Source organism: Eurypyga helias, unplaced genomic scaffold (genome assembly GCF_000690775.1).
Source record: "Eurypyga helias isolate BGI_N326 unplaced genomic scaffold, ASM69077v1 scaffold5708, whole genome shotgun sequence".
In the NCBI taxonomy this organism is placed as follows: Eukaryota; Metazoa; Chordata; class Aves; order Eurypygiformes; family Eurypygidae; genus Eurypyga; species Eurypyga helias.
The window spans coordinates 14315-29782 of NW_010268751.1; the positions used below are offsets into that span (position 1 = coordinate 14315).

The 15468-nt window shown below is 40.7% G+C and overlaps 1 protein-coding gene across 1 annotated transcript; it reads right to left on the minus strand.

The window, feature by feature from the left end:
* Positions 1-723: 723 nt before the first annotated feature.
* Positions 724-13249, minus strand: LGI1 (leucine-rich, glioma inactivated 1). Its single transcript, XM_010157838.1, has 8 exons — positions 12798-13249; positions 12348-12419; positions 8342-8413; positions 8167-8238; positions 3883-3954; positions 2575-2744; positions 1986-2150; positions 724-1901 (listed from the first exon to the last, which is right to left on the minus strand). Exons 1-8 carry the CDS (start codon positions 12986-12988, stop codon positions 1084-1086), a joined length of 1632 nt encoding a protein of 543 aa, XP_010156140.1. The 5' UTR covers positions 12989-13249; the 3' UTR covers positions 724-1083.
* Between the last annotated feature and the right edge of the window lie 2219 nt (positions 13250-15468).

Consider the following 15468-nt stretch of genomic DNA (forward strand, 5'->3'; position numbering starts at 1 on the left):
CATTTGTCCTGCCACATTCAAAGTTCCCTGAATTCCAGAAGTATCTGTTACTAAACTTCATTGGAGGATAGTGGAATAAAATGACTTCACATTCACTAGTCTCATTCCAAGAATTCATAAATTCATTGAAGATTAAATAATTGGAGTTATAGTGGAAAGACTTGTCAGGGATGCACAGAATTTATGCAAGTGATGTGTGACAGTTCAGGTACAGAAATTAGGCTAGCTGAAAAATAAGCTGTGCCACCAGCTTTCAGCACAGCAACAGCCCCAGTGTCATACCAGGGATTTGTTTTGTGCTGCTTCAGCATGAGGTGGAGAAAGACAGACCTTTACATAAACTTTTATTCTGTTGATTTCTTTGTATTGTTGGTACTTCCAACTATAGACAGTACAAAGCCCCATCCTACAGCTGGATCTATATAACGGAACACTCCATCCCACAGCCTGATCTGTATAACTGAACCCGTTTTTCTGGGTGGAGTCCTGTTTAAATCAGCAAAGCTTCACATAAAAGCAAAGATATGTCCAGGTGATCATTGACAGGATTAGGGTTCAATGCTGTACTTTATCAAGAACTTCTGGTTATACGTAAAACCCACGTGATCTTCGATATTGTGCATCTTCTATACAGTACAACACTGCACTGGGCAATATGCCTTCTTGGGCTTATTTTATATGTGTATAATATATACACAAATAAAAAGTATCACCTGCAAATAATATTTGGAATGTGAAAGACACAAAATGTAAACATTTTATTTGGCAGTTGTTTCAAACAGGTGAATAAATAAATGGAAAAGTACATCTTAATATTCTTTATAGCAACAGATGCAGTTGCACACGTATTTACATACTGTGGATGCAAAGAACAGTTAATTTAATTTCTTTTTTGTTAAAAAATGCAACTTCCAACACCACTAGACTTGACAATTAAAGATGAAGATACTAGTAATACTTTGTTCTAGCAATCTCAACTTTTAAAGGCATTCATTTGGAAGTAAGATAAGAGAGTCATCATGCATTTAGTTCATTTTGTCCACTTACGGTAGAAAGTCTGATGTAATCTCAGAATTATGAGTGTCATGCGCTTAAGTCTACTATGACATGTTTATAAATCAATGTAGTTCCCTTAAAACTTGAAGCAAAGAGAAAATCTCGTTTATCGATGGAGACATGTATGAAAGATCTTGGTGCCTGTACGTTTAATTCTTGAAACTTCACAAATTTTGCCTTTTCAGCATCCCAATAATAGACTTGAGTGAAAGAATAATCACTTCCAAGAATGGCATATTGATAATTACTTATCTGAAGCGGTTGGAATACCATTGACCCTCGGGATGGCATCCTTTGTAAATCCAGAAATGCTGAACCACCCCATTTCATTACTTTAGAGTCCCCAATAAATCTTGTTAAGCAAATGTATACATCCTCTTTCACTTTGAAATGTTTCACTGCATATGCATCTTCCATATCTTGGATATCAAAACGCTTAACAAATTCATTTGTTCCTTTGTTCCACTGATATATTACAGGTCTTTGGGAACTACTTGAAAGAATTAAGTGTGGTTTGCCGGAAATTTCAAGATACTCCACATCAGTATCTCTGTACCAGGCGTGCAGAGACTGATGGGAATAAAATCCATTCCCATTCCATTTGTAAACCGTGGTGAAACCAGCTTTTGAACTGTCTGCAACAACAAAATACCAGTCTTCAGCAATCCTGAAAGTTTCAATGTCATTGGGTTTTCGGATTTTTAGGATTTCAATATCTTGAATTTTTATAAACTTATTAGCAAAAATATCCCTTTTATATATGTGGGAGCCTCCAAAGAGCTGCGCGACAATGACATACAGCTGACTCTCAATAACTAAGGGTTTACACACAACAGTTGAAGTACCTATAAAAACAAAAGTGAAAGACAGGGTTAGCACCACTGTTTGGATCAGCTGTTGTAATGTTTTTTGTCAATCAGTGTTCATACCTGTAATGTTGTCGTAATTCCTGAACATCACTTCTACGTGGTCCCATTCAAGAAAGATGCATTTTCCAGTAAAAGGCTGAGCAATAACCACATGTTCGTCATTCATGTATGAGAAAGTATCTACTGACAGAGATTGGTACGGCAGGGATTGGTAAACTTCAAATTCTGCAAAAGTGCACACAACATAAGACAGTTACAGAGATATTTTCCACACTGTACTGAAAAAACATGTGCTTAACCGATACCAATTTATTCCAAATTACAGTATTTCATCACTAGTGCGACGTTCCTGTTGTTAACGGAGCACTGCAACTTGGTTTTCAGTCTTTCTCAATTAAAAGAGGTGCTGTTTTATGTCCCAGTTCTCCAAATCCTTATACAGCATATGAATGTCTGAGTAGAAGCTGCAGCATAAGACCCCACTCCCAAGTGATCTGCATGTCAGACTTATACCTGCACAGCATTCATATTGATTTTAGTGGAAGTTCCATCCAGTATGCAGACTTCCTGCAAAAATGGACCCTAGAATAAAAAAAGTATATATCTTTGACTTTAATTTAACCAGATTAAATAATTTGATGAACATTACCTGTAATAATGCAATCAAATTCTTTTGGAGAGAGGCTATTGATTTTGCGCTTCTTATATTCTGGTGGGCTTTCACAGTAAATGTCTTCAACTGTTGCATTGGTGCTGCCCAGCCATTCCACTAACCACTTCAGTTTGCAGTCACAGTTAAATGCATTGCCTCTAAGATCCCTACAGCAAATAAATCATGCATTGAAAATAAGCAGTCAGCGGATGTATTCCTCCTTGCAGGACAAGAACAAATTGGGCTCTTGTTAAGTATCTGCTCTCTTGCTTATTCTCAGTTGATGCCTTCCTGGCTGAATTTGTCCTGACCCATAGTTAAATCTACATACCAGAACCCACACGGATTTCATTCTATTAAGAAAATCAAGGAGAACTTAACCTGATAATCAGTAGGATTTTTTTTTTCCCCCAGATGCACAGGTACACAAAAGCCCATGAAACTGATCAGCCAGTCAGTATTTGCTGTCTCCTTTAGATAGACCAATTTGGGGCTTTAGGAGGCACAAGCAACAGAATTCTGTTTTAAGTCTTTTACAGCTGTCGTCAGTCAGTTTTCAGATCGTATGTACAGGAACAGGCGAGTGCCAGGACCAGACTGTGTAACCACCTGGCCATGATCAGCCATGCCAAGTGCTGATACCAGATCTGACCATCCCCACAACGTGCTGCTGCAGCCCTACGCTCTGAATTCGGCCTACCTTGCAAATGCAGGGAGCACGGAAAGGATGTTCTGTGCTCATTATCCCAGAATTTGGTGTGTTGTAACCAGGATGTATTTCAGTGAAGCAACTATAGGATTTATCTGTTTATCTGTATTTTGTATGTTTACTGGTATTTTAGTTATATATTTAAACAAGTTCATGTTTTGGTTCAGTTGCACTTAGATTTAGTACGGGATACGGTACTTACTAACGCATGCTTTTGTAATAAAAAATGGCCCTCCCAGAAATTATTTGCACATAGAATGTTACTCCATCAAATAACTTCCACCCTCCCCTCATGCCATGCTCTCTCATGCATCCCTAAGGAGACTTCCGTCTTATTCACTTAATGAACATGCAAGGAACGCTCTTATATAACTACTGACAATATTACTTATCTTCATAACTGGTGGAATATTCAAAAATAAAGCAAATGATCAATCACAGTAGACAAAAAGCAAGCCTACGCATATTGGGTAGTGTCTACCCAGCAATAAGAGCCCTTTACCGTGAATCGGTTTGAATGCTTACTGAGCATGTCCTCTAAAATCATCTCTTTATATTTTTAGTATAATTAATAGATTAATTAATTGCTTTCTTACACATTTGTTAAAGAATCCAAGCCTTTGAATATGTCTTTTGGAAGCGACTGTAGGTTATTATTTGCGAGACTCCTGTAAAAGAAGACACTTCAGTATCAGTGCTGGTTCATGAAATCAGACATTTTTGCAAGGTGTAATAGTGGTGGGTCGTTTTTCGCTGAAGGTAAAGAACCCTGGTATTCTCCTGCCCTTAGTTCTAAAAGATTGCTTTTAACCATAGCTCATTTACTTTGTGACTCTGTCTCCCACTAAAATGCCATGCCTCCTTCTGCTCTCTGACTCTCCAGCAGCCTTGCAGCATTTACAGCACCCCACTCAGCAGGGTAAAAAGTGCCATCCCCTCTGGTGTTTTGCCAACACCATTATTTTAAAACAATTAGTCACAATTGGATCTACTGATGTTTTCCTTATGAGATACCAATACATGGTGTTCATATTACTGCAATTTCCCCACTTTCTTGTACCTCTTCTGGAAGCAAAATCTTAACACTGAGGTTTATTCTGCTGCACTCAGGCTTAGCTCATAGTTTTTGGAAATACACAGTCATAGAGAAGAAATCGCTGATCGGCATCAGTTTGTTTCCTGGAATGTGTGTGTGTGTGTGAGCATGTACGTGTGAGACCACCAAAAAACTGCCATTAACTCCCGATTTTTAATGTTGGGAAAGCTCCCTTAAATTCAGTGAGTGTTCTCGCTAGCAAAAGTGAGAAGGCAATGGAGGCAGGCTTTGAACAAGCAATATATTACATTTCTGCCAGACACGTCTGTGTGAGTCCACCAAAGGTCTGGGTTCTCTGACATGTCACTGAGGGCATGACAGGACATGAATAATGGTGTAGGGTATAACTTACGCCTCTTCTGATTAACAAAATTATTTACTACTTCTGAAAAGAAATGAAAATGAGAAGATTATCATTCTAGTTTAGGATCCCAGTTAGAATCTAGCTGGTAGGACTTGGAAACTCTTCTGTTTTCACTTGTAAACACAAGAGTTATTTTTTAACTACAATTTCTCTAGCCAAGCAAAGCCACTTAGGCATTCACTTAAATTCAAGAACAGGCCCTATGTCTACTGCCTCATTTAAAATAAGTGTTTGCCTTATCAGGAATATTAAATAAGGGATGATGCCATTAGTCGTTCTGACTTCACCACTTCCAAGTACATCTGATGGTGTATATATACACTGTTTGGTGTACGGATCATATGCTTGCTTACACTTAATTTTACACTCCAGGGCAAATCTTTAAAAGTCAGGTAAATCATATGGAGAAAGCTAAGTAGACTTGCAAGCAGAGGCAGGTTTAATGCCCTATATATTCTTTACAACCTGGATTGTAGCAAACTGAAAGGGGTGATGTGCTTGGAAGTACCAGTGGTTCACTGCTGCTGTGGGAAGGTGACTGACAGAAAAATTCACGCAAGGTTAACGCGTTTGCCAATTTTTGGATGAAAATCATGCATTTTATATTCCACTGTTAAAAGCATACTTATATCTTAGAACTCTAACACTGGCTTGTCTAGGTGGTGCTGTACATGGCATTTGGTTTATAATAAGAGAGCAAAGGTTGACTCAAACATGCAGTTAAATTTATGGTCACAGTTCTGCAAGAAATGCAATAGAAATAATATATGGTGAATAGAAATTGTTTTCCAATCCTAACAGTAAGATTTTAACATGAAATTAGTAACTTAGTGAAAAAAGTGGTATTATTCTTTAATTTTCCTTTCCTAAATCTGCTCCAAGCACAACATGCATTGTGTTGCATAACGATAAGTACTAGAGGGCTCTATTTTACAGTAAGGCCATGCTGCAATTCTCAGTTAATTGCATTTTAAAAATACAAATGTTTGGATAGCTTACTGCATTGCAAAAGTTATGTTGTGAAAAGGAAGCGAACAGAATAAATAGAACAAAGTTCATCTTCTCTAACTTCATGGAACTAATTTGTATCCTTATTTACTAAAATCCTTTTAAATATATTTTATGTACACTAGTACTCTCCTGTTTCTTAAATGAGAAATGCCTCAGGGTGCCAAAAGGTTATTCTTCACATGTATGTGCAGTTTGCCCCAAAAGGTGGGGAGTGGTTCTGTACGCAGATTAAACTAGTCACATCCTGTGGTTAATGGACCCGCCTTTGCAGTTATTTTCTGCAAATTTCTTATTGTCTTGATGAATAGCACTCCATGTGCAATAGCAGCATGATGCACAAATCTGTGTCCCAAAAATGTGCATGTAACCACAGAGGCTCCTCAAATGTGGTTCTTTCTTTTGCATATGTTTTCTCTTACGAAACTGCTGAAGCGTCCCCAGAAACCACCATGACAGGGAAGACAAGATGTTACTCTTGGACTGTATGCTCTGAGGAGAAGAAACTGTGCCTTCCTCTCTCTCCGTCAGAAAAGCAATTTGCTCACTGGCAGCAACAGCTACTAAATAAGTAAATGAATATGATAAATAATGTACTGGGCCCATTGGTGAATATAAAGCTATTCATGTGCATAAATATTTTGAAGATAGGGTCCCAGTTACCAGCCTTATCCAATTATCTGCCTTTTTTAACAATACTATAATTATGACTGTACCTCTGATACGAATTTTTATGGGATGCGGCACAGCCTGTTTATATACCTTTTTCCCTCTCCTCCCTCCTTGCTCTTCCTCAGACTGAGGGCCTTTCTGTACGTAACTTTACATACACAACTAGTCACAGCAGGCTCGGCTTCAGCCAGCTCTGAGTCTTGTCTGTTCTGACCAAAACGGGAAGAGCAAGGTGTTTTATGGTACGTTTACTGTGTGGTGAAGGATGCGGTGAATTCCAATTCAGCTATTATATTTATGCATTAACGATGTAAAATGAAACCTTTGCTTTCCTGTGCCAAAATATACGAAAGTAAAAGTCAAATGACCCTGTTTCAAAACCCTCTTGGGGGTTATTATGTTAAGGCCAAAGGTCAGAATCCACTCCCCTGCCTATGACACACACTGCAAGATATATGCTTCAGAATGCAAATGCTCAGAGCTGGGTACAAACCCATGTCAGGCACACCCCCCATGTTTTAACCTCCTTCTCTTACAGTGTTTTTGTATTTTTTTATGTTTTCTTACAGTACATATTGTATTTTCAGTACATTCATCACTTGCTAAAATAAAATTAATGCCAAAAGATAAACCTGATGTAAGACGAGACAAAGCCTGTGTAAAAGCTGTCTTGCTAGCTCAGAGCAGGAGGATGCTACTCTCGTGTTTGCAGTGCAACGTTACAGGTACTTGCTGCCAGCGTGCGTTTCACCTGCTGAGCGCAGCGTGAGCAGTGCCTCGGCTGGTGTGAGCATGGGAAGCGTTGCTCCTAGCAGCCCCGTTAGCATCCAGAGTGCCCTTGCCCCGTTTGCCTCCTCGGCTAACGCAGCGAGGGGGCTGCAGCATGTCAGAGGGCAAGGGTCTGGCTGTATGTCCAGGACAGCCGAAGGGCTGAGCAGCAACACGAGGAGTGTTAAGCAGACCACAGTGTCAGTGCGTGACAGATCGCGGCCGTGGGATGCTCTGGCTCGCGTGCAGGAGAGGACAGGGTGCAATGCAGGGCGTCGAAACCCATCCTGCTGCAGTCTACAGGCTGCCATGCCCTGCAGTTAAGTGGAAGAAGCAGATCGGAAAGTCACTAAGTGCATCTTGTCACAACTCTTCTATTTAAAATTGATGAGGGTGGGAATTTTCAAATTTGATTTGGTCAAATTCTGCTGGCTTCAGGTACTGGCTGAAATGGACACGGGTGCAGTGTTGGCTGGTCTCAGGAACAGCCACAATATTCTCCCGGATCCACACCAGACTGGGGTACTTGGGAAGAAGTGTGTGTCCACCCCTCAGCCTCTCACCACTGTGGCACCTCTGTGCTGACCACAGCTCCCACCTTCCTCCTCTCCAAGTCCCAAACTGGGACTCACCTTGTCAGTGTGTCAGTGCCAAGCTTCCTGAGCCATCCAGCTTTCTCCTTCCCTGCTCCTACAAGCTCAGCTGGAAATCCCCAGTGCTCTGAGCAGAGGAATTCAGGGAGCTACTGCCAAACATGTTCTGCTTGGAAACTGTTTGTGTCCCAGCCTTCTACAGATACCACAGTTTGGAAGTCTTTGGTGGAAACACAAAGATTGACATTCTAATTAAACTATTACTAGTACTGCCTAAACAAATGTGAACAGCTATATATCAAAATGTGAAATTCAACAACACAGTGGTTCAGTTACTATATTAAATATAGCAAGCAATATATTCAACCACTTTACTTACAGGTGAATTAAAGATTTCAGTCCTCTGAAAGTATTTCTTGAAATTGACTTAATGCTGTTGTTCTCTATGAACCTGTAATGGGTCGTAAAGTCATTCTGGTCAAAGCAATGCCTGGAACTTGGAAGCCCACCCCCTCTATTCAATAATGCCAGGAAATAGACTTTTGTCCACTCACAAGTATTCTAGATGAGGAAGGCCCATGAAAGCATCATCACTAATAACATCAAAAGTGTTGGATGTAAACAACCTACGTAAAGAGATGCAAAACGAAAGACCATTAGGTTATTAGCATCTTTAGAAAAGGGTTCAGCAAACCATAGTAGGCCAAACTTTTACACTGGTTTCATGTTTTTTGTCTGTGCAAGCACTACAGGATCATAAAGCTGATTGATAGACTGCACCATAGTCTGGTGCAAAGGGAAGGACCCAACAACTTGCTTCTTTGCCTTCTAGGGCCATCTGATAAAATTCCATTGACTTCTGTGGGATGCATACGTGGGTTTCTCATGCCAGTAAAACAATGGGATTGTACAAGCGCCACTGGAGACATAGTTGGACTACAATGAAATGTTCAAGTACTACAGAGGTCTGAATTGTGCTGAAGAACACTTACTTTTGATGACAACATAGGCAAAGTATCCAGCTGGTTAGCCAGACATCAGGTTGAATTTGCACCACTGACAGGCAGGAAAATCTTGTTAAACTTGTGAGCATATTTGACCTGAGGTTACTGAGAAGTTACTGAGAAAAGAATAGAAAATCTCTTCATTTAGTCAATGTTCAAATCAGAACTATTTTTAAGACCACATTATACCTGCTGGAGACAGCTATTAGTGTGTGCATGTATTTTTCATCCATCTAGCAGTAAAAATTCCAGCAACATATTTATTTTTAGGTTACTCTATAAGCGTTAAAAGTGGACTAGCACTGATTTTTCCAGCTTTATTTATGCTTATCAGCTGTGTTTGCATTTGTCCATTTTAATTCATCTCTGGACTGCCACACCCTTAATATGGTGAGGAATTGTCAAGTACAATGAACTTTACCCCAGTGGAGTACTAGATGTACATCTGTATTTTATTCAGTTGGACCTGATGGATAAATAGATCTACTCTATGACATCCTTAGGCATTCAGGAATTCAGGATTTCCAAGTGTGAATTAATACACTTAATGAGTTAATCTCTGATTCTGAAGTTTGCATTGCAAACAAATTACAGTTATTTTCTCACTTGGCTATTGCAGACTGTGCTTCTTCCACTTTAAATATGCTCCAACGTATGTATGAAAAATATAAGCAGGAAATTCTAACTTTTTGTTAGAAACAATGAAAACTTCTCTTCCTTAGAGGAAATAAGTATTTTTGTAAAATCTCTGAACCAGAAGACCAATACAGTAAATCTGCTGCCCGCAACTAATTTTACTTTTCTGATGTGATTTCACTGGATAATTTTTCCTTTTCTGCAATCTACCCTCCTTGTAATTTAAAGAACAGGGTGGTATCTCTTTAAATAGTTTAGCTGTTCTAGAGATTGCCAGGCTTATGGCATAGGTCTTGCACTTGGTGAGCTCATTTGCCTCCCATCTCGTACCTCCCCCAAAGGCGGGATCATGTGTATTTGATGCACAAAGTGGCTTTTCTCCCACTCCCTGACCTCAGACACCAGATTTGCTTGATCTGTGGCCCACCAGCCAGCTACTTGTGGGGACAGAGGCTGAAGATCCTGCACTGTGGCTCGGGACTATATTGCTTAGCAGGAACTGTACGCTGCTAGCAGGTTCGGATCCTGGAACCATGATTACCTCCCTCCCTTTTTTCTAAGGGCTTTCATGTCATCAGTTTATAAGGGCACCCTCAGCACGTGACTGACACTGAGAGTTACAAGTGCTGGAGATGAGAGCAGGGGATTTTCTCGACATTTAGGCACACTCCTGCTGGCACTTCGCCATAGCTGTGTAGGTCCTCGTGTTTTTGTTGTTACATGAACAGCCCAGAGCATATCATCCGTACTGTTCAAGAAGAAAAACTCTCCTGGGCTGGGCTGTCAGAGTAGTGTTTAGCACAACGAGACCATGACTCCTCCAGAGACCACTGCCGCTACTACAGTAAAAATAGTAGTAAATAATAATAGAGGCAAATATATTCCACACTTAGAAATGTGTGACTGGCATACTGCAGATACCAAGTTACATTTAGACTCTAAAAATGTAATGCCGGAGACTATTATGTAAAAATAGGTATAGGTTGCTAAATCTTGCTATTGGCTAAATTAAACCTAACAATACAGCTACAATCATGCCAAGCTAAAACTTACTTTAATTTTTAATTAACCTGGGTTTTCCATATTCTTATTTCCCTTGATATCTTCTGCCAAAGTGGAATTTTTTCTTTCCCTCTTAAAAACTGCCGTACTGGCCCCGCAGATACAATCCTGCTTCTACGGTCGGTGTTTAAGGAGTCATTTGCCTTAGATCAGCAGCCTGACTTTCCAAAGATGGCAAGCAGCTCAGCTACCATGTCAGAAATATATCTGGAAAAGTGTTCAGCAGTATTTTTAGAAATGCTAGGTAGCAGAAGTAAATAATCTGTGGATTGTTTGCACCATTTCAACAGATCTCTCACTGAAGCCTATAACGGAAAAAACCCTGCTTTTCTGGGGTCGGAGCTTTTGTTGCAGCATTGATCAGCAGCAGCTGGGAACGTGCATTTCAGTGGAGTATACAGCAGATCACGCAAATTGTTACCATTACTAAAATGCCAATAGCTATTGCCAGAGACACAGACCCCACTGTAATAACTCAGAATAAAAAGACTGTGTCTGTCCTACTCCACCCTACCCAGTTCTGCCTCTCCTGGCAGTAGGATTGCTAAGTGTAGGTGGTGTATCGTAGCCAAGAGAGATGATGTCCTACACACTCTCTTCAGATACAAGCTCCACCAATGCTGCTATTTCTTTTTTCCTTTCCTTTGAAAGGCCCATTGCAGGAATTACGTGAAATGTGTCCCTTTTGTGATCTGTGACCACCTGGGAAAAGCTTCTCAGGAATAAAGCACCATGGAAAAGCATTTAGGTTTCCATAGTAACTGCATTTACCTATTTACCCTGTATCCAAAATCGTACAGTACGTCTGCACCTCCTTATCAGCTCCACTTGAGGTAGCAGAGTACGGCTAGGGTCAGGGCTTCAGCTGTGGGTACACCAGCAGTGTGATCTGACAGCCGTAGGGCTCCAAAACATCAGCTTTACACCTCTGACCACATCTAGCGTGCACGGGAAGTCGGTCTGGGACAGACTTTTGATTTTGATTACATCGGGGAGTCTGTCTTGCCGGATTTCTAAGACAAACCTGGGTGTGTGTCAGGCTGGCAGCACATACGCTACGAACAGTGCAGGTTACACCCCCTCTACCTCTCTATAGCTCGCAATTATGTAATCGTATGCCCACATTTCTAGGAAACCCTGTAAGCCTGTGAAAATCCTATATAGAAATGCTTCTAATATTTAAACATCCCAAAATATTATCTTCCTGCATATATGTCATTGCATTATTTAATTCTGAAATAACTGCTTAAATTTCTCAGTTGAAAGAATGTCTTCCTTACTTTTGCAGGTTTTTTTCAGAGACATGAAATAACAAATAGGGTCACATCCAGGTGCGATGAAGGCAAAACTCCCACCAAAGTGACTAAACTTCCCCAGAAGTCAATGGCAATTTTATATGGAGAGGGACTTCAGGACATGTCCCACTGCAATGAAGGGCCTGATCTGAGGGGTTCTGAGCCCACAGTCGATGGGAGTTGCAAATGAGCAGCTTTATAGTGGGATCAGGCCCCAGGACTGCAGAAAAGACACACAAATAGTTGTTGCAATGCCCAAGTCCCTACTGTAATGTTAATTAAAATATAATGAAGATAGCACACGTTCTGTCACCAAAAGCTTCAGCATGTAATCATTCAAAGTAGCACTGACAACAGATTGCCTTGCAAAATACTAAGTAGATACACTTTAAAAAAAATTAAACATGCACTATCTTTCAAATTGCTAAAAAGTCTCGTATTTTGTCATCTAATGAATCTTCTCCTGCTTTTTCTTACAAAATTCATACTGAGACCCTTTCTAAAATATTTATGGATACATGTACATTTCATAACAAAAATTGTATCATATAAATATTTCTCACAGAAGCTGCAGAGATGGTGTGAGCAAAAAACTCCCTTCTGGGATTTTAGTAAAAGCAGATCTCACAAAGGATCTGGAAAGAAGAAAAAAACAACCTTATATTAATGTAGTCTCATATATCCATGGTTATAATAGTGATCTGGTCATCACAGAGAAATTTATTTATGTAAGTAAAAAAAAAAAAGAACAAAAAAATGAATGTTACAGGTTTCATGTAGTATAGAAGAAGGTATAAAATGGTATGTGTGCACATACACAGACAGACAGACAGATGAAAGAGATGTAAAAATCAGGATTCAAGGATGCAGCACAATTTTAACACATTAGCTGATGATTCTGAATGCTGGAGGTACTCCCTGCAGCAAGCATCCTTCTGTATGCACTGAAAACACCACACATCCTACTTCATTTTAAATCATAAATTAAATAACCAAATGCTTACAGCCCTTACAGTGAGATAACATCAGGCGGAACGCTGCGAGGAATAGATCTGGCATTTTCACATAAAGCATTATCTTTGGTACAAGTACACCAGGCAGGACATTTTGGCTTCACTGGTTTCTTCCCTTCAGTCAGCAAAAGCACAGATAAAAGGCATAAGAAATAAGCAATTCTTCTAAAGGGTCTGCTGGCATTTCCCATTCTTTTGATCCGCTCTCGTTCCAGCCAGTTGAAAGAATATCCCAAAACATGAACAGGGGTTCTTTATTCAGCCATTGGATGTCTTTCTATAAGTCCAGGTCAATATTTGTCTCTGCTTTCCCAACCCTTTTCTTTCTCTTTCACTCTGTTTTTGTAGACAGAAACCTGCAGCTGATCTGTATGTTTCCACTCACTCAGGCAACGTACTGCTCAGAGAAGAGACCTGCGAGGTGCTGTAAGATGGGGAAAATCCAACCGGCTGAAGGGAAAAAAAAAAAAAAAAAAAAAAAAAAAAGGGAAAAAAAAAAGACTTGCATCACCACAAAAACACTGAGCACAACACAGCATTAGATTGCAAAGTGATGTAACTGAGAAATACACTGCTTTCTGTTTTCACAGGGAGGCCCTTTCCCTGTTACCAAAAATAGTACAGCGTTATGTTTTGCTGGTGGGTGGGTGAGTGGGTGTGGGGTGGAGTGTATGTGTGTGGGGGGAGAAATCAGTCATCTCTTACTGGATCCCTACAACCTCGTGAACCTTTGAGAATTATGCTTCACATATTGCAAGCAGCAGAACTAACGGCAGTATCCACAGGAAAATGAAATTGAGTGAAACCATCAAAAGCATCGCTGCAAAAGCTGTTAGATTAATTTTTATCCTTAGCCCTTATTGCACATATTTGTAGCACTGAAAAACAAGCTGCCACACATGGAAAATATTACAATGTATGAGAGAATGCCTACAACTGTCATTCCTAAACAAAATATTTTCTCATGCAAAATAGACCCCAACTGCCTTTTGGTTTTTTGTTTTTTGTTTTTTTTTAAAAACCTCAAACATTCTCATAATCAACATGCTTTCTGAGCTGGTTAAATACAGTGGATCGAGGACTGTTCAAAACGGACAACATTAATTAAAAGTTCGAGTTAAAAAAATTATTTGCTTGGAGACTGGTTCGATCATTTCAGATGGAAAAAAAAAAATCATTATTTCAACACCAGCTATGTTAAAGCTGTAGTCAAGAATGGATCTTCCTTGAAAAGTGACAGGACAGGGACAGTTCTTGATGGTCATAATGGATCCTTACAATACTGCCTGGAGGCTGCAATTGAAATTAGTGCTAGGTGCAGCACAAATACTCTGTAAGGAACAGTCCTCAGCCTGCAGACTTTACAGTAAACTACATTAAATATTTTATAGGGGACTTAAGATAAGCAGCACCTAAGTGTTATTATATAAAGAACAGTGAGACAAAAGTAATGAATGCCAAGAAACTGGAAAGCCATACGGGATGATCTTCTTTTTTCCGACATAGGATTGCTATTAGAAGAGTTTTGCAAACTTTAATCAGCCTTGACACTTCCCTGGCAGACTGGCAGCACTGGTGGCGTTACACAGATCACAACGCCTACTGGGGTCGACCCGATGGTACAGAAGCTTAATACAGTCCTTCTCACCATTAGCTCCTTCACGTAAATTCTGCCTCCTCACCAGGAGACACCTGTAAGCCAGAAGATGTCTCTTCACTGCTGGTTACTCCTCCTTTGCCTCCACATGGCCACCTAGCTCTGTCCCATTGCTCCTGCTCAGCAGGCCATGGAATCTCAAGACCAACACCAAACTGTCTGTTCCTCAGGAATGACACCAGCAAGGCCCTAGCACATACCCAGGCATGGAAAAAAAAAATGCGAAGGGGAAACAACACCCTGCAAAACTGCAAGACACTCGATGCATGGACACTAGGCAGGACCCAAATCCTTGCCCGGGCAGTGGTTGAGGTCTGTCTCCCTGGGTTGAAAGAGACCCACAGAGCTCACCCCAGGTGGTGGGACAGCGTCCTCCGGGGGACTGGGATGGCCAGAAACGTCCAGCAAGCTTGTGGAGGCAAAGGGCCACCGCTGAAGGCCCTGCTGGGAGAGGACTCCTGTGCCTGACCATCAGCAGCTCCCCGCCAGACCCCTGTGCCTACAGAAAAGGGCAGCTCGTGCTTTCTCAGCTCCCTCGTTCTCCACAGTGTGTTTTTTTTAAAAGCTCTTTAATAATTTAAGGGCAGGTCTGTGTTTTTGCTCATAAGGAACTCTTCCCTGTCAGCAGTCTCTCCTTGTTGTGGTTTAACCTGGCAGGCAGCTCAACACCACACAGCCGTTTGCTCACTCCCTCCCCCACTTGGATGGGGAGACAATTCGGAAAAAAAAGTAAAATTCGTGGGTTGAGACAAGGACAGTTTAATAGGACACAAAAGGAAGCGATAATAATAATAATTAAAAATTTATAAAAGAACACATAGAATAAGTGATGCACAATGCAATTGCTCACCATCCGCTGACTGATGCCCAGACAGCTCTCGAGCAGCAGCCCCTGGCCAGCTTCCCTCTAGTTTATATACTGAGCATGATGTCATGTGGTATGGAATATCCCTTTGGCCAGTTGGGGTCAGCTGTCCTGGCTGTGTTCCCTCCCAGCTTCTCGTGTCCCCCCCA